Source organism: Wyeomyia smithii, chromosome 2, assembly GCF_029784165.1.
Source record: "Wyeomyia smithii strain HCP4-BCI-WySm-NY-G18 chromosome 2, ASM2978416v1, whole genome shotgun sequence".
Taxonomy (NCBI): domain Eukaryota; kingdom Metazoa; phylum Arthropoda; class Insecta; order Diptera; family Culicidae; genus Wyeomyia; species Wyeomyia smithii.
The window spans coordinates 215,761,174-215,784,757 of NC_073695.1; the positions used below are offsets into that span (position 1 = coordinate 215,761,174).

Genomic DNA, 23,584 nt, shown 5'->3' on the forward strand with positions numbered 1-23,584 from the left:
ATACGAAAAAGTTAAAACAAATGTTAAATTCAAAAGTAGGTAGTCTTGAGAAAGACTGATGGGAAATAACTTTCAGGTAGTCTTTAAAAGATACACTGACAAAACACAAACTTTGAAGCTATAGGCAGTCAAAGACCAGTCCACAAGCAACCGAAAAAACGTCTGATCTGTAGGACTGTTCAAGACGCACTGGAAACGATCACGGTTTTTTGAGTTTAGACTACTGTGGGTTGCTTTGAAAAAAATTTACTATTTTACTTTATTTTTTGCTAACCAAGATCAAGTGTTCATTAACAATTCACTCTGGCTCAAAAAGTTTAAAAAAATACATAGTTTGCCAAGTCAAACACGAGTGCAAAGTTCCATTTAAATCGAATAAAATTGACTTTACCTAACAGAACCGCACAAAATAAGTATTACTTTGAGCCTGGTACACGAGAAAGTCTCACGAGCTCTGGCGCACGAGCTGTATCATGTATGTACAGTACAGGCGTCTCGCTCAATTCGTAGTGCGACGAAACATCGCTTGCGCATCGCAATCCGAACCGAAAGAGAAGCGAAAGAGCAACCTGCAAATCGCATGTGACGTCGTCTAGTCTCATCGCACGTACATGGAAATTCTACGAGCAAGAGAAAGATTTCTCTCGTCGCTTGAGAAAAAAGTACGTGCACAGGAAGTCTGATAAGAATGAAGAACGGAAATAGGGAAGAAAGGAATATATGAGAAATAAAGGAAAGTAAAATGAAAATGTAAATGGGATAAGAAATAAGAAGGTAAACGGAAAAAGCAAATAAAAAGAGCTAACAGAAGAAAAAAATGAACAAAGGACACAGGATGGAGAAACTGGGAAAAAATATAGAGTAAATGAAAAAATAACCCTTATGATAGTTAAATTAAAAGTAAGTCAGTGAGTGAAAAATGGCAGCTTAATTAAGAAGCAAAAATTGGGAAAAAATGAATATACAACTGAAATAGATAAAAATAAAACCAAAATAAGTAAGAAATAAGCACACGGAAAATAAGAAATGAAAATAAACAAGAAAACACGATAGGGATAAGGAAAAAGAAAAAAATGAAAAAAGAATAAGAGAAAATGGTGAATAGGAATACGAAAGGAAGGGGAAATATAAATAGTATAGTTTGTAGATGCAAAATAAAATAGAAAAAACCTAAATTAATCCACCTAGCGGTCAGACCCAGCCTTTCTCATTCAAACTTTTATTTGTAAAAATAGATTTACATGAACGCTCCAATCCAATAAATGTATATTCACTCTTTTGGTTCTAAAAAAATGATGTTGTAATCTATACATATAAAAATGCAGTTCGGTCTGTCTGTCTGTCTGATCCATATAGGCTCGAAAACTACCGAACCGATCGACGTGAAAATTTGTATAAAGGGGTTTTTGGTGCCGATAAAAGTTCCTATGATAGTTTGAAACCCCTCCCTCTTCTGGAATGGAGGGGTCCAATACAAATGAAACATAAATTTCAGCACAACTCAAGAACAAACCAAGCAAGTGAAACCGAATTGGCATGTGGATGTTTCAAAGGGTAACAAAAATGTCCCTAATAGTTGGACGTCCCTCCCTTTTCTGGAATGGAGGGGTTCCATACAAATGAAACACAAATTTCTGCACATATCAGGAAGTAATCAACTAATTCGAACCAAATTTGGCAGGTGAATGTTTTTAGAGGTAACCAATATGTGCATAATGGTTTGACACCCCTCCCTTTTCTATAAGGGAGGAGTCCCATACAAGAGAAACAAAATTTTCGCACAGCTCAGGATCCAATCACGAAAATACAACCAAATTTGGTGTGTGAAAGTTTTAAGAGGTAACAAATATGTCCATTATGGTTCGACGCCCCTCCCTCTTCTAGAAGCACATGTTTCTGCACAAATTTCTGCACAGCTCGCGAACTAATCAACTAAATGGAACCATATTTGGTAGGTGAATGTTTCTAGTGGTAATAAATATGTTCCATAATCGACCTCAGGCAACATTTTGGATTGTAAGATGGCAACATCCGGTTTCTGGAAAACAGCCAAAAATGGCCGATTTCCACCCAATATAATAATATCCGGATTTAGAATGATACACAGAAGCTCAAATCGACCAAATACCACCCAATATGAGTATCTCCGGAGCCAGAATGTTGCGAGAAGCTAAAACTTGACCTCCGACACCATTATGAATTGTAGGATGGCAACTTCTGGTTTCTGGAAAACAGCCAAAATTGCCGATTTCCATCGAACATGAGTATCTTCGGATATAGAATGATACACAGCAGCTGAAATCGGCCACAGACCCCATTTTGAATTCTTGGTTGGCGACTTCCGGTTCCTGGGAAACAGCCGAAAATGATCAGATAACACCCAATATGGGGGTTTCTTTAACCGGAATGACGCTCAGAGGCCAGAAATTATCTTAAATACCATTTTGAAATCCAAGACGGCGACTGCCGGTTTGTGAAGAACAGCTTAAAATAAACAAATACTATCCAATATGAGTATCTCTGGAACCAGAATGATGCAAGGAGCTAACAATTGACGTCAGGCACCATTGTGAATTGTTTAATGGCAACTTTTAGGAAACAGTATTATTATATTTAGGATATTTCCGTAATCGATATGATGAATAGAAACCAAACTGTGACCCAGGACACCATTTTGAATTTAAAGACGACCACTTTTAGTTCCGGAGAACAGCCAAAATAACTAAATACCTCCCAATATGGGTATTTCCGGTGTTACATTGATGCCAGAAAATTTGCTGAAAATGACTGAATACCACCCAATATGAATATATTCAGAATTAAGGCGATGTACAGAAGCCAAAAGTCGAGGATGTTGTCATTTCGATAAAACCAATCATTTCAAACGATTTGTTATTTGACTTTGATCATATCCTGAGGCCGATTCGTCGTGCAATTGCAGACTTGAATCACATCGCAAGGAATCAATGAATTTGGAACGTTCAAATAGTACGATACCACTTTTAAATTATGTTGAGGCCACATATATCGATCAAAGCAGGTATAGTTTTAAATAGTCTTTGAATTTCTCTTCTTTCCATAACTTTTGAACCACATCAAATTGTTATGAAGTTTGTTATTTGTAAGTTTGAGAGATGACTCGTTCGTATGACACTAGTTATGTTCAAATAAGTCATGTCATCTTTGAAATAATAGACTTTCGTTGTTTTATTAACAATTTAATACATAACGGTGCCTTAAGTTCAATTATAATCAAATGAAATGGGAACGTATAGGGCAGCCAAACTTTGAAACCACGTGTTCAATCATAATTTATCAGTTAACCCCTAATCAGCTCGCTCATCTGATAATAATATTGATCAAATCGGTTGTGTAGTTTCTGAGATAATGAAGTTTCGTGATTTTCACATTTTGGTACTTTACAGACGAAGTTACAGTCCGATTACAGTAAAATTCGATAGGGTGTTTCGAAGCAGCTAGACTTATTAGTTGACACTAATTTTGTGGAAATCGGGTCAGCCATCTCTGAGAAAAGTGAGTGAGTTCAAGTAGTCTTCGGGATATGTTCCTCTTCATAGCTAGATTTCACATTTTTAATCATAACATGCAAAGTAATAGTCTGATTGCAAAACAAATCAAAAGGGTCTCATGGGGCAACTAGACCTTCCATTTGACACTGATTTTATGAAAATCGGTTCAGCCATCTCTGAGAAACATGAGTGAGATTAGGTAGTCTTCAAAACACGTTTCAATCTTTACGAAATTCATAAGTTAGTGGTATTTCAGGTAGCCCGTTCATTTGAAATCAGTTCTGTTCAAATCGGTTGTGTAGTTTTCGAGATAATGATGTTTCATGATTTTTACATTTTGATACATAACCTCTGAAATAAAAATCAGATTACAATCAAATTTGATAGAGTCTCATGGGATACCAAGACCATTCATTTGCAATTAATTTCATGAAAATCGGTCCAGCCATCTCTGAGAAAAGTGAGTGAGAATAAAAATCTGCACATACACACACACATACAGAGAATGCTCAGCCCGTCGAGCTGAGTCGAGTGATATATGCCATTCGGACCTTTGGAGCACTTTTATACTTTCGGTTTTGCAAGTGATTGCTATACCTTCCTAGGAGAAAGGCAAAAATACTCTTTAATCAATAATTCAAAATCTAAGGCACTAATCAAAAATCTACTCGGTAGCATTCCGGGGGACCACAGTGGCTTTTGTTTGCGTATAAGATCATCAAAATCGGATATTGCGTTCTATAAGAAAGGTGCGTTAGTATTTTGCGGCACACACATACAGACAACATACATACACACACATACACACACACGTTTTATTGTATAGAGTAATACAAAGTTTTATTGTATAGAGTAAAGAAACAATGGAATAAAATGTAAAAATTAAATCGAGTGAGGAAATTATAAATAATAGAGAAAGAAGGTTATCAAATAAGATAATGAAAAGGAAGAGTAATGAAAAACGTGATGGCAAATCAAATAAAAAAATAATAACGGAAAAGGTAAAATGTATATAAGTATGAGAGAATAGTACAGGAAATTTGAAAAGAAGGTGAAAGAAAAACGGGTAAGCGAATAGGAACGAAATAAAAAGGGAGTGAAATGAAGGGAAAAAATGATTCTAAATCAGCATTTCAAAAATTTCAAAGTGATTCGAAAAACTGAATGAGACTCGAAGAAATAAAATAAGAAAATCAGAGCAAGATGTGGGAGAAGGAAGTGAAAATGATTAGGAGAAAGATAAAAAAGAAAGGTAAATAAAGAAGGGAAAGAGAATGAAAAAACGAAAATGGGGTACTTGACAAAAATAAAGAAAACGGAAAAGTATAATCTGAAAGACAAATAGAATAAAAAATGTGATAATAGAATGGCAAAAAATAAACGAATTGGAAAAATAGGCAAAAGAATCTTAAGATAAAAATAGTAACTGATAACGTAAAAGAAAAATGAGAGAGGAAATCAGGAAAGAAGAATTTGATAAAAGAAGAAAACATGTTAAGAAATGCAAACCTAAAGTAGCATTTAAAACAAAAACTTGTAGACATGTGAAAGGGAAATGAGAGTAGAAATATATGAAAAATGGATCCGAAATGAAAATGGTATAGAAATATGTATACATATCCAAATCTAAAAAAAATCATCAAAAGAAGAAGGGAAATGTGAAAAATTAATGGAAAAGGAAAAGGGAGAGAAAAATATAAAAGGGAAGGAAAAGAGAAAGGAAAAATTAATGGAAAGAATATGTGTAATGGGAACTAAAAATTTTAATAGGAAAAGTAAACTGCAAAATAACTGTGCAAATTGAAACAGAGACCGAGAGAGATGAACAATATGTAAAATGTATGTATGTAAACAGAAAAAACAAATATTGAGGCAGGAGCAAAATGATATAGTGAATTGAAAAGTTAAGAGGGAAACAGAAAAAAGAAATAAAAAGTGAAGGAGAAAATAAAAAGAAGAATATAAATGATAGAGTACTTAGTCGGAAAAGAAATCGGAAATAAAAATGTAAAAGTACAAAAGAGGATAGAAATTGGGAAGAAAAAATATATAAAAATTGTAAAAGCAATAGAATATCCAAAAAGGATAGAAAAAGAGAATCAAGTAACGAAAATTGTTAAAAAAACAAAAAGGGGAAAAAGATATGGAAATGTCTTACAGAAAGTGCAAGACAAGGAAAACAAAAAGGAAATGTGAAACAGAGATGGGATTTAGATTAAAAAATGAATAAGAGAAAACGAAAATTTTATTTAAAAAATAAATTTGAATTGGGAGGGGTAATATGAAATAAAATAAAATAAGGCAGATGGATATATAAAAACGAAAAATGGAAAGAAGGAATGGAAGAGAACATTGGAGAATGGAAATGGATAAATAAATTAAAATGAAACGGCAGAAATGAAAAGATAAAATAGTCAGTAAAATGGGAATAGGGAAAAACAAATGAGAAAATAAGTTGTAAATTATTTTATTTTAACTTTGTTTCATTTCTATCGCTACAGCAATAAAATGTGATAATAACTTTTTTCATACCAACCATTTATGCACAGACTCTATGTGCTTTCCAATCTTGTTACTCGTGATGACCACTAAACGGTAACCAGGTTAACCCAGATACTGCCAGCGCTCGTAGCCCTTCGCAACCGAAAACGGAAATGTGGCGAGCTGTAAGACGTCTTCCATAACCAGTTTGCAGGTCTCTAAGCAGTAAAACAGACGTTCGTTTCGCCGCGTGCAGGTTGAGAAACGAAACCAAACGCGATCGTGAACGGGGAAACAAAACACGGTACATAAAAATAAGATGATACAAATTATATATAATCAGAGGTAATTTGTTATGCAAATATAATTACGTTAGATGATTTCTGCTTCCAAGCCACTTTCTTCGTTTTGAAAGAAGCTGATGCAGTTCCCACTAGTGTGCCCTCCGAACGGATGATGGTACGTAGCAACGAATCAAAATATTTGTTTAGTGATCGATTTGTCCGATTTTGGAACAGACATTAAACATAGACATCCGCACGCTCCCTGTGGGTTAGCTCACAAAATGAGGTCCTGACTTCCTTAGTTTGGCTCGGGAGTACAATTTTCAGTTAGTAAATCAATCGGAGGGAATCTGATCATACTTTGCTTGTTTGTAACAACATAAACACGATCAGCAGCATGTGACTCGATTGCTAAACATTATCAGCACCTTCTACCGAGGGCCATTATCGTTGAGAATAAGTAACGAGATGACGAGAGAATATCTTACGATAAAAAATCTGCTTCTTATCGCTTTGCGTTGCTTTCGCAAACGTTGGATACGTCGGTCGTCGACGTGAGAGCTGTCACTTCATTTTCCGAATTGCATTTACATTTTCTCCATTACAATAAATTGCAAATGCTTCCTGGCGGTACGTGACAAGGATCGCAAACTAGTATTGGTACAGCAGTACATAACAGAAGCGGAACGACCCGCCGTGCCGCCAAGTCGGTTGTCGGCGGAAACACATGTCGAAAATATGAATTTCGCAAAAGACGGCAGAATGTCATTCATTCTCTGCCGCTTACTGGTGCTAGCGGATGGCCAGGAGTTCCGCATGTACCAGCGTTAACTCATAATATTATCACTTAGGTTAATCGAAAACAAATACGACATCTTGCTTGAACCGCCGCCGCCATTGCCGAAGGATTTCCTGCTTACGATGTCGAGTTGCGAATAGGCTATGGTGGAACGTGAATTCTAGCACTAGATCATTGCACTGCGACGACGCTTTCCAGCAGCTTGTTGAAAAAGACGAGGCGGTGTTCGAACTACCTAGTAGTTAGTGTCAGTACGTACATATACACGACTCGCAGACTGGTCGCAGTTGTGCTTATTCGTAAATATTTTGTCGTTCGATTTTACACCGATGTGAATATTTGTATGGATGAAAGCTTTTGTAATGATACGAACAAAGGCAATGGTATTTGGCAGTGGTACTGTACTGAACGTTGTTATGGGGACAAGTTCTGACTTTTCAAGTTCATAACTTAACGTGTTGTGATTGCACTACAGTAGTTTTTTTTTATATTCTACAATATTAGTTTTAATATTAAGAGACTTTTGAGTAACTAGTTCTGGTACTTGTGGAAAAAACGTGTCTCCATTACAATCCAATTGGTTTGCGTTATGCCTTCTGACCAATCTGGAACAATTTTAATTGTCTGTGTACAAAAATATGAAAATATTGGATGATTTTCTTTGAAGTGAATAACACTTTCACCATGTTTTCGATTAAATAAATAATTTTTTCATAACTCATAAAACATTGTTTTTTTGATGTAAATTTTGAAAGTCAGAATAATGTGTATATTTTTACGTTTGTGACATTAGTAACATTGTTGATATTTGATATTTTTGACATTTTTGTCCTATTCAACATTTTTGCTATATTTAAAATACTTGATAATTTATAATACTTATACGACATATTTTAAATTTTCGCTATCATATTTGTTTATCATCAGAGGATATATTTATGTATACCAGAGATTTTAATTAACTTCAACTATTATCAAAAAATTGCTTCCACCATGCTTTGCCGATGTTATCTCAAATTTAGTATTTCATGCTATTCTATTGAACCAAACTCTATTCGCATGAGTTTTTTTTTTTTTTTTCAATTAACTTTCGCACCAGGAAATCATTCAAATCGTTCGACGATCGCCAAGCTTTATAAACTGTTGCACAGCTTTAAATCTTGTTCGACTGTCAACATCGTTCCAGATGAGTGATGAAGAACTGTTTTCGTATGTTATTGTTGGAGAGGAACGTCCAACTCATTGACACCTTTGCTGCCTATCTATCTGATTTGAACGAGCGTGAAAACGTGACTTTGACAAACAATGCCATTCAGATCCAAAGTTTGTGGAAGTCGTTGTAAAGCAAGCAAGTGATCGGCAAGTTCTTTGATACCGTCTGAACAGCCTATTTGAATATGTACAAATCCGATTCCTTTCACTTGCACTCATGTTTTCCAGGTGTTGCTTCATTCGAAAAAGCAGTGCATATTTAAACGAAACTTACAGCAGTGCTTAATACTCGTAACTGTTTAGGCTCTGCAATTAGTTTGGTCCATACACTTGTTTAATGTCTTATAAGAACAAAAGTTCATTAGAGTAAACCACATGATAATTTGCATTTGAAGCGAAATGTTGAAAAACGGACTGATTCATGGAAAAAGTTAGTTGATTTCTATTATTTTGTTAGACACAGATGAGTGACATTTTCAATCTTGAAAACTCTTTCAACAAACAAAAGATTAATTTCTTTTTCAAGCTGAAGCAATTTAAAAATGGATGCATTTTAATTGTTGTTCCTGAAAGCTGTAGCATCATAAGAGAACATCGCAACGGTTCTCTTAGTGCAAAAAAATAACACTTCTCGAAGCGCACAAAAAAAATCCGCTGTCATCCTTGTGCAAAAGAGCTTTGTTCGAGTTGAACCGAGTGGCCGGGAAAACAGCGAAGACCAGAAGTAGTAGTAGTAGCGAAGAGAAATAAACCGGTCAAGTAGTCTTGCCCCGGGTGGTGACGGTGCAGCCAGCGGTCCTTCGGCCCGGTACACTCGGAGGACATGATGATACATCCTTTTCTGCCGGTTCGCAATCGCGAACGAAGACAGCAGCTACATTCCATAATGGCCCCCGGAAGAAAAGTGTCAAGAGTTCATCGAGAGTTCTCCATCAAATCGAGCGAAACGGAGAGTGACCAAACAAAGGCGCCACTCTGATGGCTAATTTATCAATCCCTGCAAACATCCTTCCGAGCCAAGCCGAACGAATTCAATCTGAAGAGGAAGATTGGCCGGCCGTGCTGGTATCCACTCATCTTTTATATGACCGCATGATTTATGACTTCCCACGTGTACTGGGAACCCTTAAGATGCTACTGGGGAGACGATGAAGAACAACGTCATCCCGGGCTGCCTTCGTCCGAGTCTTGGGGTAATTTCAGTGGCGTGTAGGGGGTTTCGCTAAAGTGCACTTGTTCTGTGACCAACCCATAACTAACGCTACCGTACCAACCCAAGATGGAAATCGTCAGCAGTGACGAAAAAAGTTTTTTTTTTTCCTGTACTCTGATCTCCCTTCGACTTACTGCCGGTTGTGACGATTCATGATTGATCTCCGGCATTGTTCTTTTTCCACTCGGCCAAGCGGAGAGTGGAGATTTGCAGCTTTTCTTAGCTTTAATTCAATTAATCAATCATACCGATAAGAGCCGGGCGATGAATAAGTACAGCCAAAAATGCGCCAGCATTCCTTTGCGTTAAGCACCTCGGACCTTAGTGGGACGAGATGCGCATTAATGCAAATGAATACCCCAAAATTGATGAGCTCTGTCGCGGCATGATTGCATCACATTTAAGGCGCATTTATCCCGCGGGAGCAGAACTTTATTCCAAGAAGCTTACGAAGCAAGCCCACCTCTCCAGCAGTGGCCTCCGAATTTGGCATCACGCAGAATTACTTAAAACCATTGTCATGTTCATAAATCTCCGTTTTAATTGAAGACATTAAACTTGTTCGCGCTGCAATCGCTCTTACTCAAAGCTTTCGTCAGTCAGTCAGTCACTCAGTCATGGATTCTCCTTGGGTTGCGGCTTTTGGACCCGGGGTGGAACACTAGCGTTGGTTTGTTTTTGTTTGCGTTAAGTTGTGCAAATTTATTTTAATGTGTTTCGGGTAGAAGAAAAATATACACCGACTGCGGTACGCAACAGCATGTGTTCCCGGTGTGATTGTGGCATTTTAATGGATGCATTTCAGTCGGATGCTCACTTCTTAGGTGATTCTATCCGGCTTAATAGTGGCGGCAGCTCATCCGGCAACTTGGAACGAACCTCACACCGAAGGGTGCCATCAAATTAGCCGATGGCAATAAGTGTTGGGGCGTTAATTGAAGTCAATTAAATTTCGTGGCTGTGCTTGAAGTGCAGTTAGTGCAGCTCATTTTTTCTAATTTTAAACACCTTGCGGCTTCGTTTAGTGCCGCTAAGTGCCATTATGCATTGATGTTTTCGTAATTGACACATTACGAAACCCGGATCTAACTATTTGACGAAAAAAATTACATGCAACTTCTAGTGTATGAAACACTATGAATTACACATATTATGATGTGTAGATTTTAGATTTAGGGTATTTATGAATATATTTGAGGAGGATGGAAAATAAGCATGAAATCGTTGACATAAATTCGAATTGTTGTACAGTCATACCTCGATACCATATCGACGCACGAAAAAAAAATTTTTTTTCATTGGTGCAAAATTGTTGATGGTTACTCAGAGGAGCGCAAAAACTTATTTCCTATCACCTAGTAGTATATATAAAACTCTCTCATGCCTTTCAAAGACAGTTTTCATTGACGAATATAATCAGTCAAAAAAGTGAAAGAAAAAGATCGATTTTACTCCCTTTTACGGTACTTATTGATTTCAAAACTTACTAAAAATATTTAATCGGAACATTAAACACCTTAAAAATAATTATTGTACTTAAATTTTAAGATATCTAAATAAAGTTACGTTATATCGAGGTAAAAGCTACGTTATATCAAGGTTGCCTTATATCGAGGATGCCTTATATCGAGGTATGACTGTACTATAAGTCTACAACCACAGAACTCAAATCAAACTTTCAATTATATTAAATTAAGTTAAATCGTGTTTTTGAATAATAATTCTTAAAATTGATAACCGTTTTCTGTGTTCTGTGTTCTCTTTTTCTTGATTTCTCTTTTCTGTTTTCTGTTTTCTGTTTTCTGTTCTCTTTTTCTTGATTTCTCTTTTCTGTTTTCTGTTTTCTGTTTTCTGTTTTCTGTTTTCTGTTTTCTGTTTTCTGTTTTCTGTTTTCTGTTTTCTGTTTTCTGTTTTCTGTTTCCTGTTTCGTGTTTCCTGTCTTCTGTTTTCTGTTTTCTGTTTTCTGTTTTCTGTTTTCTGTTTTCTGTTTTCTGTTTTCTGTTTTCTGTTTTCTGTTTTCTGTTTTCTGTTTTCTGTTTTCTGTTTTCTGTTTTCTGTTTTCTGTTTTCTGTTTTCTGTTTTCTGTTTTCTGTTTTCTGTTTTCTGTTTTCTGTTTTCTGTTTTCTGTTTTCTGTTTTCTGTTTTCTGTTTTCTGTTTTCTGTTTTCTGTTTTCTGTTTTCTGTTTTCTGTTTTCTGTTTTCTGTTTTCTGTTTTCTGTTTTCTGTTTTCTGTTTTCTGTTTTCTGTTTTCTGTTTCCTGTTTCGTGTTTCCTGTCTTCTGTCTTCTGTTTTCTGTTTTCTGTTTTCTGTTTTCTGTTTTCTGTTTTCTGTTTTCTGTTTTCTGTTTTCTGTTTTCTGTTTTTTGTTTTCTGTTTTCTGTTTTCTGTTTTCTGTTTTCTGTTTTCTGTTTTCTGTTTTCTGTTTTCTGTTTTCTGTTTTCTGTTTTCTGTTTTCTGTTTTCTGTTTTCTGTTTTCTGTTTTCTGTTTTCTGTTTTCTGTTTTCTGTTTTCTGTTTTCTGTTTTCTGTTTTCTGTTTTCTGTTTTCTGTTTTTTGTTTTCTGTTTTCTGTTTTCTGTTTTCTGTTTTCTGTTTTCTGTTTTCTGTTTTCTGTTTTCTGTTTTCTGTTTTCTGTTTTCTGTTTTCTGTTTTCTGTTTTCTGTTTCCTGTTTTCTGTTTTCTGTTTTCTGTTTTCTGTTTTCTGTTTTCTGTTTTCTGTTTTCTGTTTTCTGTTTTCTGTTTTCTGTTTTCTGTTTTCTGTTTTCTGTTTTCTGTTTTCTGTTTTCTGTTTTCTGTATTTTGTTTTTTTTTCTGTTTTCTGTTTCCTGTTTTCTGTTTTCTGTTTTCAGTTTTCTGTTTTCTGTTTTCTGTTTTCTGTTTTCTGTTTTCTGTTTTCTGTTTTCTGTTTTCTGTTTTCTGTTTTCTGTTTTCTGTTTTCTGTTTTTTTTTCTGTTTTCTGTTTCCTGTTTTCTGTTTTCTGTTTTCAGTTTTCTGTTTTCTGTTTTCTGTTTTCTGTTTTCTGTTTTCTGTTTTCTGTTTTCTGTTTTCTGTTTTCTGTTTTCTGTTTTCTGTTTTCTGTTTTCTGTTTTCTGTTTTCTGTTTTCTGTTTTCTGTTTTCTGTTTTCTGTTTTCTGTTTTCTGTTTTCTGTTTTCTGTTTTCTGTTTTCTGTTTTCTGTTTTCTGTTTTCTGTTTTCTGTTTTCTGTTTTCTGTTTTCTGTTTTCTGTTTTCTGTTTTCTGTTTTCTGTTTTTTGTTTTTTTTTCTGTTTCCTGTTTTCTGTTTTCTGTTTTCTGTTTTCTGTTTTCAGTTTTCTGTTTTCTGTTTTCTGTTTTCTGTTTTCTGTTTTCTGTTTTCTGTTTTCTGTTTTCTGTTTTCTGTTTTCTGTTTTCTGTTTTCTGTTTTCTGTTTTCTGTTTTCTGTTTTCTGTTTTCTGTTTTCTGTTTTCTGTTTTCTGTTTTCTGTTTTCTGTTTTCTGTTTTCTGTTTTCTGTTTTCTGTTTTCTGTTTTCTGTTTTCTGTTTTCTGTTTTCTGTTTTCTGTTTTCTGTTTTCTGTTTTCTGTTTTCTGTTTTCTGTTTTCTGTTTTCTGTTTTCTGTTTTCTGTTTTCTGTTTTCTGTTTTCTGTTTCCTGTTTTCTGTTTTCTGTTTTCTGTTTTCTGTTTTCTGTTTTCTGTTTTCTGTTTTCTGTTTTCTGTTTTCTGTTTTCTGTTTTCTGTTTTCTGTTTTCTGTTTTCTGTTTTCTGTTTTCTGTTTTCTGTTTTCTGTATTTTGTTTTTTTTTCTGTTTTCTGTTTCCTGTTTTCTGTTTTCTGTTTTCTGTTTTCAGTTTTCTGTTTTCTGTTTTCTGTTTTCTGTTTTCTGTTTTCTGTTTTCTGTTTTCTGTTTTCTGTTTTCTGTTTTCTGTTTTCTGTTTTCTGTTTTCTGTTTTTTTTCTGTTTTCTGTTTCCTGTTTTCTGTTTTCTGTTTTCAGTTTTCTGTTTTCTGTTTTCTGTTTTCTGTTTTCTGTTTTCTGTTTTCTGTTTTCTGTTTTCTGTTTTCTGTTTTCTGTTTTCTGTTTTCTGTTTTCTGTTTTCTGTTTTCTGTTTTCTGTTTTCTGTTTTCTGTTTTCTGTTTTCTGTTTTCTGTTTTCTGTTTTCTGTTTTCTGTTTTCTGTTTTCTGTTTTCTGTTTCCTGTTTCGTGTTTCCTGTCTTCTGTCTTCTGTCTTCTGTTTTCTGTTTTCTGTTTTCTGTTTTCTGTTTTCTGTTTTCTGTTTTCTGTTTTCTGTTTTCTGTTTTCTGTTTTCTGTTTTTTGTTTTCTGTTTTCTGTTTTCTGTTTTCTGTTTTCTGTTTTCTGTTTTCTGTTTTCTGTTTTCTGTTTTCTGTTTTCTGTTTTCTGTTTTCTGTTTTCTGTTTTCTGTTTTCTGTTTCCTGTTTCGTGTTTCCTGTCTTCTGTTTTCTGTTTTCTGTTTTCTGTTTTCTGTTTTCTGTTTTCTGTTTTCTGTTTTCTGTTTTCTGTTTTCTGTTTTCTGTTTTCTGTTTTCTGTTTTCTGTTTTCTGTTTTCTGTTTTCTGTTTTCTGTTTTCTGTTTTCTGTTTTCTGTTTTCTGTTTTCTGTTTTCTGTTTTCTGTTTTCTGTTTTCTGTTTTCTGTTTTCTGTTTTCTGTTTTCTGTTTTCTGTTTTCTGTTTTCTGTTTTCTGTTTTCTGTTTTCTGTTTTCTGTTTTCTGTTTTCTGTTTTCTGTTTTCTGTTTTCTGTTTTCTGTTTTCTGTTTTCTGTTTTCTGTTTTCTGTTTTCTGTTTTCTGTTTTCTGTTTTCTGTTTTCTGTTTTCTGTTTTCTGTTTTCTGTTTTCTGTTTTCTGTTTCCTGTTTCGTGTTTCCTGTCTTCTGTCTTCTGTTTTCTGTTTTCTGTTTTCTGTTTTCTGTTTTCTGTTTTCTGTTTTCTGTTTTCTGTTTTCTGTTTTTTGTTTTCTGTTTTCTGTTTTCTGTTTTCTGTTTTCTGTTTTCTGTTTTCTGTTTTCTGTTTTCTGTTTTCTGTTTTCTGTTTTCTGTTTTCTGTTTTCTGTTTTCTGTTTTCTGTTTTCTGTTTTCTGTTTTCTGTTTTCTGTTTTCTGTTTTCTGTTTTCTGTTTTTTGTTTTCTGTTTTCTGTTTTCTGTTTTCTGTTTTCTGTTTTCTGTTTTCTGTTTTCTGTTTTCTGTTTTCTGTTTTCTGTTTTCTGTTTCCTGTTTTCTGTTTTCTGTTTTCTGTTTTCTGTTTTCTGTTTTCTGTTTTCTGTTTTCTGTTTTCTGTTTTCTGTTTTCTGTTTTCTGTTTTCTGTTTTCTGTTTTCTGTTTTCTGTATTTTGTTTTTTTTTCTGTTTTCTGTTTCCTGTTTTCTGTTTTCTGTTTTCAGTTTTCTGTTTTCTGTTTTCTGTTTTCTGTTTTCTGTTTTCTGTTTTCTGTTTTCTGTTTTCTGTTTTCTGTTTTCTGTTTTCTGTTTTCTGTTTTTTTTTCTGTTTTCTGTTTCCTGTTTTCTGTTTTCTGTTTTCAGTTTTCTGTTTTCTGTTTTCTGTTTTCTGTTTTCTGTTTTCTGTTTTCTGTTTTCTGTTTTCTGTTTTCTGTTTTCTGTTTTCTGTTTTCTGTTTTCTGTTTTCTGTTTTCTGTTTTCTGTTTTCTGTTTTCTGTTTTCTGTTTTCTGTTTTCTGTTTTCTGTTTTCTGTTTTCTGTTTTCTGTTTTCTGTTTTCTGTTTTCTGTTTTCTGTTTTCTGTTTTCTGTTTTCTGTTTTCTGTTTTCTGTTTTCTGTTTTCTGTTTTCTGTTTTCTGTTTTCTGTTTTCTGTTTTCTGTTTTCTGTTTTTTGTTTTTTTTTCTGTTTCCTGTTTTCTGTTTTCTGTTTTCTGTTTTCTGTTTTCAGTTTTCTGTTTTCTGTTTTCTGTTTTCTGTTTTCTGTTTTCTGTTTTCTGTTTTCTGTTTTCTGTTTTCTGTTTTCTGTTTTCTGTTTTCTGTTTTCTGTTTTCTGTTTTCTGTTTTCTGTTTTCTGTTTTCTGTTTTCTGTTTTCTGTTTTCTGTTTTCTGTTTTCTGTTTTCTGTTTTCTGTTTTCTGTTTTCTGTTTTCTGTTTTCTGTTTTCTGTTTTCTGTTTTCTGTTTTCTGTTTTCTGTTTTCTGTTTTCTGTTTTCTGTTTTCTGTTTTCTGTTTTCTGTTTTCTGTTTTCTGTTTTCTGTTTTCTGTTTTCTGTTTTCTGTTTTCTGTTTTCTGTTTTCTGTTTCCTGTTTTCTGTTTTCTGTTTTCTGTTTTCTGTTTTCTGTTTTCTGTTTTCTGTTTTCTGTTTTCTGTTTTCTGTTTTCTGTTTTCTGTTTTCTGTTTTCTGTATTTTGTTTTTTTTTCTGTTTTCTGTTTCCTGTTTTCTGTTTTCTGTTTTCTGTTTTCAGTTTTCTGTTTTCTGTTTTCTGTTTTCTGTTTTCTGTTTTCTGTTTTCTGTTTTCTGTTTTCTGTTTTCTGTTTTCTGTTTTCTGTTTTCTGTTTTTTTTTCTGTTTTCTGTTTCCTGTTTTCTGTTTTCTGTTTTCAGTTTTCTGTTTTCTGTTTTCTGTTTTCTGTTTTCTGTTTTCTGTTTTCTGTTTTCTGTTTTCTGTTTTCTGTTTTCTGTTTTCTGTTTTCTGTTTTCTGTTTTCTGTTTTCTGTTTTCTGTTTTCTGTTTTCTGTTTTCTGTTTTCTGTTTTCTGTTTTCTGTTTTCTGTTTTCTGTTTTCTGTTTTCTGTTTTCTGTTTTCTGTTTTCTGTTTTCTGTTTTCTGTTTTCTGTTTTCTGTTTTCTGTTTTCTGTTTTCTGTTTTCTGTTTTCTGTTTTCTGTTTTCTGTTTTCTGTTTTCTGTTTTCTGTTTTCTGTTTTCTGTTTTCTGTTCCCTGTATTCAGTATTCTGTTTTTTATTTTCAGTTTTCTTTTCTGTCTTTTGTCTTTCGATTTTGCTTGCTGATTTCTGGTGTTGATAATTTCACATTTCACATTCTGTAATCTTATTTTTCATTAATCATTTTGTATTTCTCATTTTACACCTCTCATTTCTCATTCTCAATCACTTTTCTCATTTATCTTTCTCATTTCTCATTCACATTTCTCATTTCTAAATTATCGTATTTCATTATTCATATTACTTTTCATCTCTCATTTCTCATTTATCATATCCTAGTTCTCATTTCTCATATAAAAACTTCATTTCTCATTTCTCATTTCTCATTTATATTTTTTCATTTCTCATATCTCATTTCTCATTTATCTTTTCACATTTCTCATTCATCATTCTCATTACTCATTTTCATTTAATAACTTCTCACTTCTCATTTCTCATACTCATTTTTCATTTCTCATTCTCATTCTCATTCTCATTCTCATTCTCATTCTCATTCTCATTCTCATTTCCATTCTCATTCTCATTCTCATTCTAATTCTCATTCTCATTCTCATTCTCATTCTCATTCTCATTCTCATTCTCATTCTCATTCTCATTCTCATTCTCATTCTCATTCTCATACTCATTCTCATTCTCATTCTCATTCTCATTCTCATTCTCATTCTCATTCTCATTCTCATTCTTATTCTCATTCTCATTCTCATTCTCATTCTCATTCTCATTCTCATTCTCATTCTCATTCTCATTCTCATTCTCATTCTCATTCTCATTCTCATTCTCATTCTCATTCTCATTCTCATTCTCATTCTCATTCTCATTCTCATTCTCATTCTCATTCTCATTCTCATTCTCATTCTCATTCTCATTCTCATTCTCATTCTCATTCTCATTCTCATTCTCATTGTCATTCTCATTCTCATTCTCATTGTCATTCTCATTCTCATTCTCATTCTCATTCTTAATCCAATTTCTCAACAACAAAATAATAGGTGGGGTTGTTCACAAAAAGAGAATATTGCGTGGAATGCGAATGGTCCTAAATGAGATATGAATGACCATTATCAAAATGAGAGTAGGAACGAAAATAAGAAAAGATAAATGATTAAGGAGAAATTAAAAACGAAAATTGAGGAAAGACAAATGACAAATGTGAAATGTGATACGACAAACGAGAAATCAGAAATGAAAAATGAGAAATGAGAAATGAGATATGAGATACATGAAATGAGAATGAGATATGAAAAATGAAAATCGAGATATGAAAAATGAAAATCGAGATATGAGAAATGAGAAATGAGAACGGAGATATGAGCTATGAGAAAAGATAAACGAGAACGGAGGGATGAGCAAATAAAAATGAGAAAGCAAAAAGGATAAATGAGTGATTGAAAAGGTGAATTAATAAATGAGAAATTACATATGACAAATGACAAATGACAAATGACAAATGAAAAATGTAAAATGACAAATGACAAATGACAAATGACAAAAGACAAATGACAAATGACAAATGAGATATGAGAAACGTGAAATGAGCAATCAGATTTCAGAAATTAGAAATGAGAAATGCAAAAATGAGAATTGAGAAATGAGAAATCAGGAATGAATAATGAAATATGAAAAATTAAAAAAGGAAAATCAAAAATGCGAAATGAAAAACGTGAAATGAGAAATAAGAAATGATATATGAGGTATGAGATATGAGATATGAGATAGGAGATATGAGATATGAGATATGAGATATGAGATATTTGATATGAGATATGAGATATGAGATATAAGATATGAGATATGAGATATAAGATATGAGATATGAGATATGAGATATGAGATATGAGATATGAGATATGAGATATGAGATATGAGATATGAGATGTGAGATATGAGATATGAGATATGAGATATGAGATATGAGATATGAGATATGAGATATGAGATATGAGATATGAGATATGAGATATGAGATATGAGATATGAGATATGAGATATGAGATATGAGATATGAGATATGAGATATGAGATACGAGATATGAGATAGAAGATATGAGATATGAGATATGAGATATGAGATATGAGATATGAGATATGAGATTCGAGATATGAGATACGAGATATGATATATGAGATATGAGAAATGAGAAATGAGAAATGAGAAATGAGAAATGAGAAAAGAGAAATGAGAAATGAGAAATGAGAAATGAGAAATGAGAAATGAGAAATGAGAAATGAGAAATGGGAAATGAGAAATGAGAAATGAGAAATGAGAAATGAGAAATGAGAAATGAGAAATGAGAAATGAGAAATGAGAAATGAGAAATGAGAAATGAGAAATGAGAAATGAGAAATGAGAAATGAGAAATGAGAAATGAGAAATGAGAAATGAGAAATGAGAAATGAGCAATGAGAAATGAGAAATGAGAAATGAGAAATGAGAAATGAGAAATGAGAAATGAGAAATGAGAAATGAGAAATGAGAAATGAGAAATGAGAAATGAGAAATGAGAAATGAGAAATGAGAAATGAGAAATGAGAAATGAGAAATGAGAAATGAGGAATGAGAAATGAGAAATGAGAAATAAGAAATGAGAAATAAGAAATGAGGAATGAGAAATGAGAAATGAGAAATGAGAAATGAGAAATGAGAAATGAGAAATGAGAAATGAGAAATGAAAAATGAAAAATGAAAAATAAAAAATGAAAAATGAAAAATTAAAAATTAAAAATTAAAAATTAAAAATTAAAAATTAAAAATTAAAAATTAAAAATTAAAATTAAAAATTAAAAATTAAAAATTAAAAATGAAAAATTAAAAATGAAAAATTAAAAATGAAAAATGAAAAATGAAAAATGAAAAATGAAAAATGAAAAATGAAAAATTAAAAATGAAAAATTAAAAATGAAAAATTAAAAATGAAAAATGAAAAATGAAAAATGAAAAATGAAAAATGAAAAATGAAAAATGAAAAATGAAAAATGAAAAATGAAAAATGAAAAATGAAAAATGAAAAATGAGAAATGAAAAATGAAAAATGAAAAATGAAAAATGAAAAATGAAAAATGAAAAATGAAAAATGAAATATGAAAAATGAAAAATGAAAAATGAAAAATGAAAAGTGATAAATGGAAATTGAAAAATTAAAAATTGAAAATGAAAAATTAAAAATGAAAAATGAAGAATTTAAAATGAAAAATTAAAAATGAGAAATGAAAATTGAAAAATGAAAAATGAAAAATGAAAAATGGAAAAATAAAAAATTAAAAATGGAAAATAAAAATTGAAAATTGAAAATGGAGAATGAGAAAAGAATGTCGAGAAACAAGAATTGAGAAATGAGAGCAAGTTTTCTTTTCTTATTTCTCATTTCTCATTGCTCAAATTTCATGCATAGTTTCTCGTACCCATTTCACAGTCTTTATTTTTCATTTTACAATTTTCAATTTTCAATTACCATTACTTCTTTTCTTCCTATTCTTTTCTCGTTTCTGATGTCTAATCTCTAATTTTTGTTATCTTATTTCACTTTTGGGTTTATTATTTATGAGTATTAATTTCTGAATTAGGATTGCTGATTGCTGAATTTTTCTTACTTATTTCTTATCTCTTCCAACTTATTTCTGATGAATGCAGATTTTGCTTACTTATTTCTAATTTATATTTTCCCGTTACGGATACTAATTTTTTTATTTTTGGTTTGTTATCTATGGTTTCAATATTTAAATTTCTATTTTTTCTGCCAAATTACTGATTGGGTTTGCTTTCAATATTTATTTAAGAAATCGAAGATAAATCATTGGCTTAAAAGTTCATCAACTTGCAAATAGAAAAGACGATGTATGTTTTGAATAACAATTCAGTTTAAATAATTCCGTAACATCGGATTCAATTGCCAAGTAAGTTGGAGCACCTGCGAAGGCATGCTTATCTCTACTCAATTTACTTAAATAAAACAGGTGCAGCATTTCGAACAATGAATAACACCTGCTATCACTTACTCATCTTATTGAAAATCATATCGTACGGAAGTTGATGTAACATATAGGCATATTCATAAATGATCAACTGATAACAATTGAGCGCTAACAGATCTATATATAAATTGGAAGCATTCTCTCGTGAACAAATCAGTAATACTATTTCATTCATAGATATATAGTGCCAGTAAAACAGAAATAGCATGTTTTGGAATCTACTCGCAATTGCTCTGCTACCAGCGTTGGTCTCAGCTGGTGACGTGGTAGCAACGAGGGCGTGTTCAAACAATCGTCCAACTCCTCTTGAAGTACGAGTTGACAACTGTCCATCGTTTCCCTGTGAACTCCCCCGCGGTATCGATGCCAACATGGAGATGGACTACCAAGCTCGTAAGTTTTTACTCTTACTGTGCTTAATGTACTGAACTAAATCACGAAACCTGTCCCCTGCAGCGTTTGATGCTGTTACGCTAACTACCAGGATTATGGCGACGGTTCTTGGGACTACCGTTCCATTTGAACTTCCGGCTGATCGTGCTCGGGCCTGTGACTGGCTGATCGGCAGCCAATGTCCAGTTAGTGAGGGTGAAGACGTGACTTACAACTTGCAGATGCCAGTGCTGCGAATCTATCCGCGCGTTAGCTTGGTGATTGAAGTCAGTTTGGTCAACGAAGAAGAACGAACGCTGGCCTGCTTCGAATTGGACGCCCGAGTGGTTTAATTGCTATAAGATTTAATGTACCATCTTATTTATTATTAAGTGCATGTAGAAAAGTAACTCAGTCATATACGTAAAAAATCAAGTTTATTGTCATGGAAAAGTTTAATCACTCCGAACTCTTTCAACAGCTTCAAATTATCGACGCAGAAAATTATGATACATTAATTGCACCTAAAAGTTACGAAATGAAAGTAAGCGAATTGCAGTGCAATCACCACAAGTTAACAAGCTTGATTGCGAAATAAATCAGTTTCCCATAGTCGTGATAAACAGCAAAACTGTTTTGACCAAGCGAGCGTGACTCTGCCGAACAAGATGATTGAAATTAAAGTCAACGGAAATAAGATTAATGATGAACGTAACATGCCTCCATTGCGAGCTGGTCTTCCGCGGCCTCGAGCTCCAGGCTAGCTATACAGCAAAACGGTTGCCGGAATGTGAGGCTTAGTTTTGGCCATTATGCAAAAGAGTCCTGCCCTCTTTCCCAGCGAAATAGCACTCGGCCTACTCGGGGCTGGATCCGGCCCGAAAGATATTCCAGGCAATTTGCTGATCCGCTTACCGCGGTGATAAAATAAGATATAAGAACATTTAATTTTCAACATTTTCGGCATGTAAAACCTGATTTTAAATCACGTTATCGCCAGCGATTATTGCCCATCGAATGACAGACCGATGACGGAGGCTTGAGTGTCATTCACCCTCCTTCGAAGCGGCAGCTGGCCAGACTGTGTGTGTGTGGACAACTGCGGGCTTTGGTCAGCAACGAAATAACATGGCATTAAAAACAAAACGGCAACGCCAATTTTCAATCATTTATTGGTTAGAACGATTGGCGTCGTTATGATTCCATCTGGGTGACAGGGATGAACTTAATGCTTTCAAACAAAAACAATGATAGGATGCGGAAAAAAGTACAACCAAAACAGTTTCCCGAAAGTGCTTCACTCCAGTTGAAAGCTAATTAAATTTCCCTTGCTGATTTCTAATTCCAGCGAACCGCAGCCATCACTGCCTATCACGCCCGATGCAGGCAGTGTATCATTGTAATCCGATGGAGTCTTAACAAACAATATTTCTCGAATAATCGCCTTAACTGTCATTTCGAGACCGGTTTACAATCAACTTCGAATCGTTCCATCGCCGAGGTCCAAAATCATTGGAAATGATCGAAAATGATTGCAAGCTCTGTTTCGTTTTGTTTTTCTCTCTTTTTTCTTTCTCCATCAATATGATTTAAAGACGCAGATGAAAGTACGTAGTTAATGTGGCTAATAAGATTTAGAATGTGTTCACCGTTTGAACTGCCAAGCGAAATATGTAGTGAAAGATGTAAATAAAGGTAATTTAAATAAAAGTGTAACCTTCCAAATAAATTGGTTCATAAAACAGGTCTGTGGGCGGTATTCGAAATACCACTCAATATTCATTTTGATTTAAATTTGCAAAAAAAAAATTAACAGTAACAGAGCTTTACAAAAAAGAAACAATCATGACAGTCACAGTTATTTTTTGTTTGCAACTTTCAACTATACACTGTTCTTTTGTGTAAGAATGATTGTAAGTGAATTTGTCAATAATGTTTCACAATCAAGAGCAGATACGATTTCATCATTTGAGCAATTCTCGTTGAAACTAGGCCACTAGGTGCACAAGGTTTTTCAAATTTAATATAAATGCACATAGTTATTAGAAATAGAGAAAAAATGATAATGCCATTTTTGTTTGATCGAATTTGTTGACCCCTTGGTCACCAAGGCGTGAGACAGTTTTCAGAAAAGTTGAAATTTTAGCAATTCTTGATGTTTTATTTGAGCTATATCTCTGAAATTCGTTATGTTAAGTACTACAAGTATCACTTTTTCTGAAAAGAGGAATGATAGGGCTTTCATTTGAAGCGATCGGAATTTGGGCCGCCATCTTGAAATACATCAGAAAAATGCAATTTTGACCGTGTTCGCAACTACCGATTTCCGTTCTGAGACCACCATTGGAAAGCTAAGAAAAAATGCTATAAGATGCAAGAAAAAAATTAGGTGAGCATCAGTGCTAACCCATCAATTGAATTTATTTTCCTAGCTGAGTTTCAGAATATTCAACGTACACCGCGCGATCAACGTAGTAACCTGTATACTGAGACCAAGTGGATGCACATGTTATAACCCTACTAGCTCCATATATCATAATCGATTGATGCTACAACTAGTACGCCACTACTGTTTTTTTATGTTTAGTGAGAATAATGAATACAACACTAGCATGTTTAATACTAACAAAGCGATAGGTTTTTTATTACTAAGCATTTCCACAAAAATGTCCCAGTTTTCATTTTTTTTAAATTTTCATTTTCAATTTGGCTGAAACTCAACTTCATCACATATAGGTAAACTCTTTAGACATTTTTATATGTTTCAAGAGTTCTATTTTTTGCCTTTCCAAAACAGCCAAAATAAAAAAATAAAAATTGGTTGAAAAATAACCGAATTACACATAAAAATGTGAGCTAAGGTAAAAAAC

At 33.3% G+C, this 23,584-nt stretch overlaps 1 protein-coding gene across 1 annotated transcript; it reads left to right on the forward strand.

Moving 5' to 3' along the window:
* Positions 1-20,506: 20,506 nt before the first annotated feature.
* On the forward strand, positions 20,507-21,149 carry LOC129724568 (NPC intracellular cholesterol transporter 2-like). The gene is made up of 2 exons (XM_055679560.1): positions 20,507-20,735; positions 20,799-21,149. The coding sequence occupies exons 1-2, from the start codon at positions 20,549-20,551 to the stop codon at positions 21,065-21,067; spliced, it is 456 nt and encodes a 151-aa protein (XP_055535535.1). The 5' UTR covers positions 20,507-20,548; the 3' UTR covers positions 21,068-21,149.
* The last annotated feature ends 2,435 nt before the right edge of the window (positions 21,150-23,584 follow it).

Coding starts and splice junctions, on each gene's coding strand:
- LOC129724568 (XM_055679560.1), top strand. CDS start 20,549: ATGTTTTGGAATCTACTCGCAATTGCTCTGCTACCAGCGTTGGTCTCA. Junction 20,736..20,798: donor GGAGATGGACTACCAAGCTC/GTAAGTTTTTAC, acceptor TGTCCCCTGCAG/CGTTTGATGCTGTTACGCTA.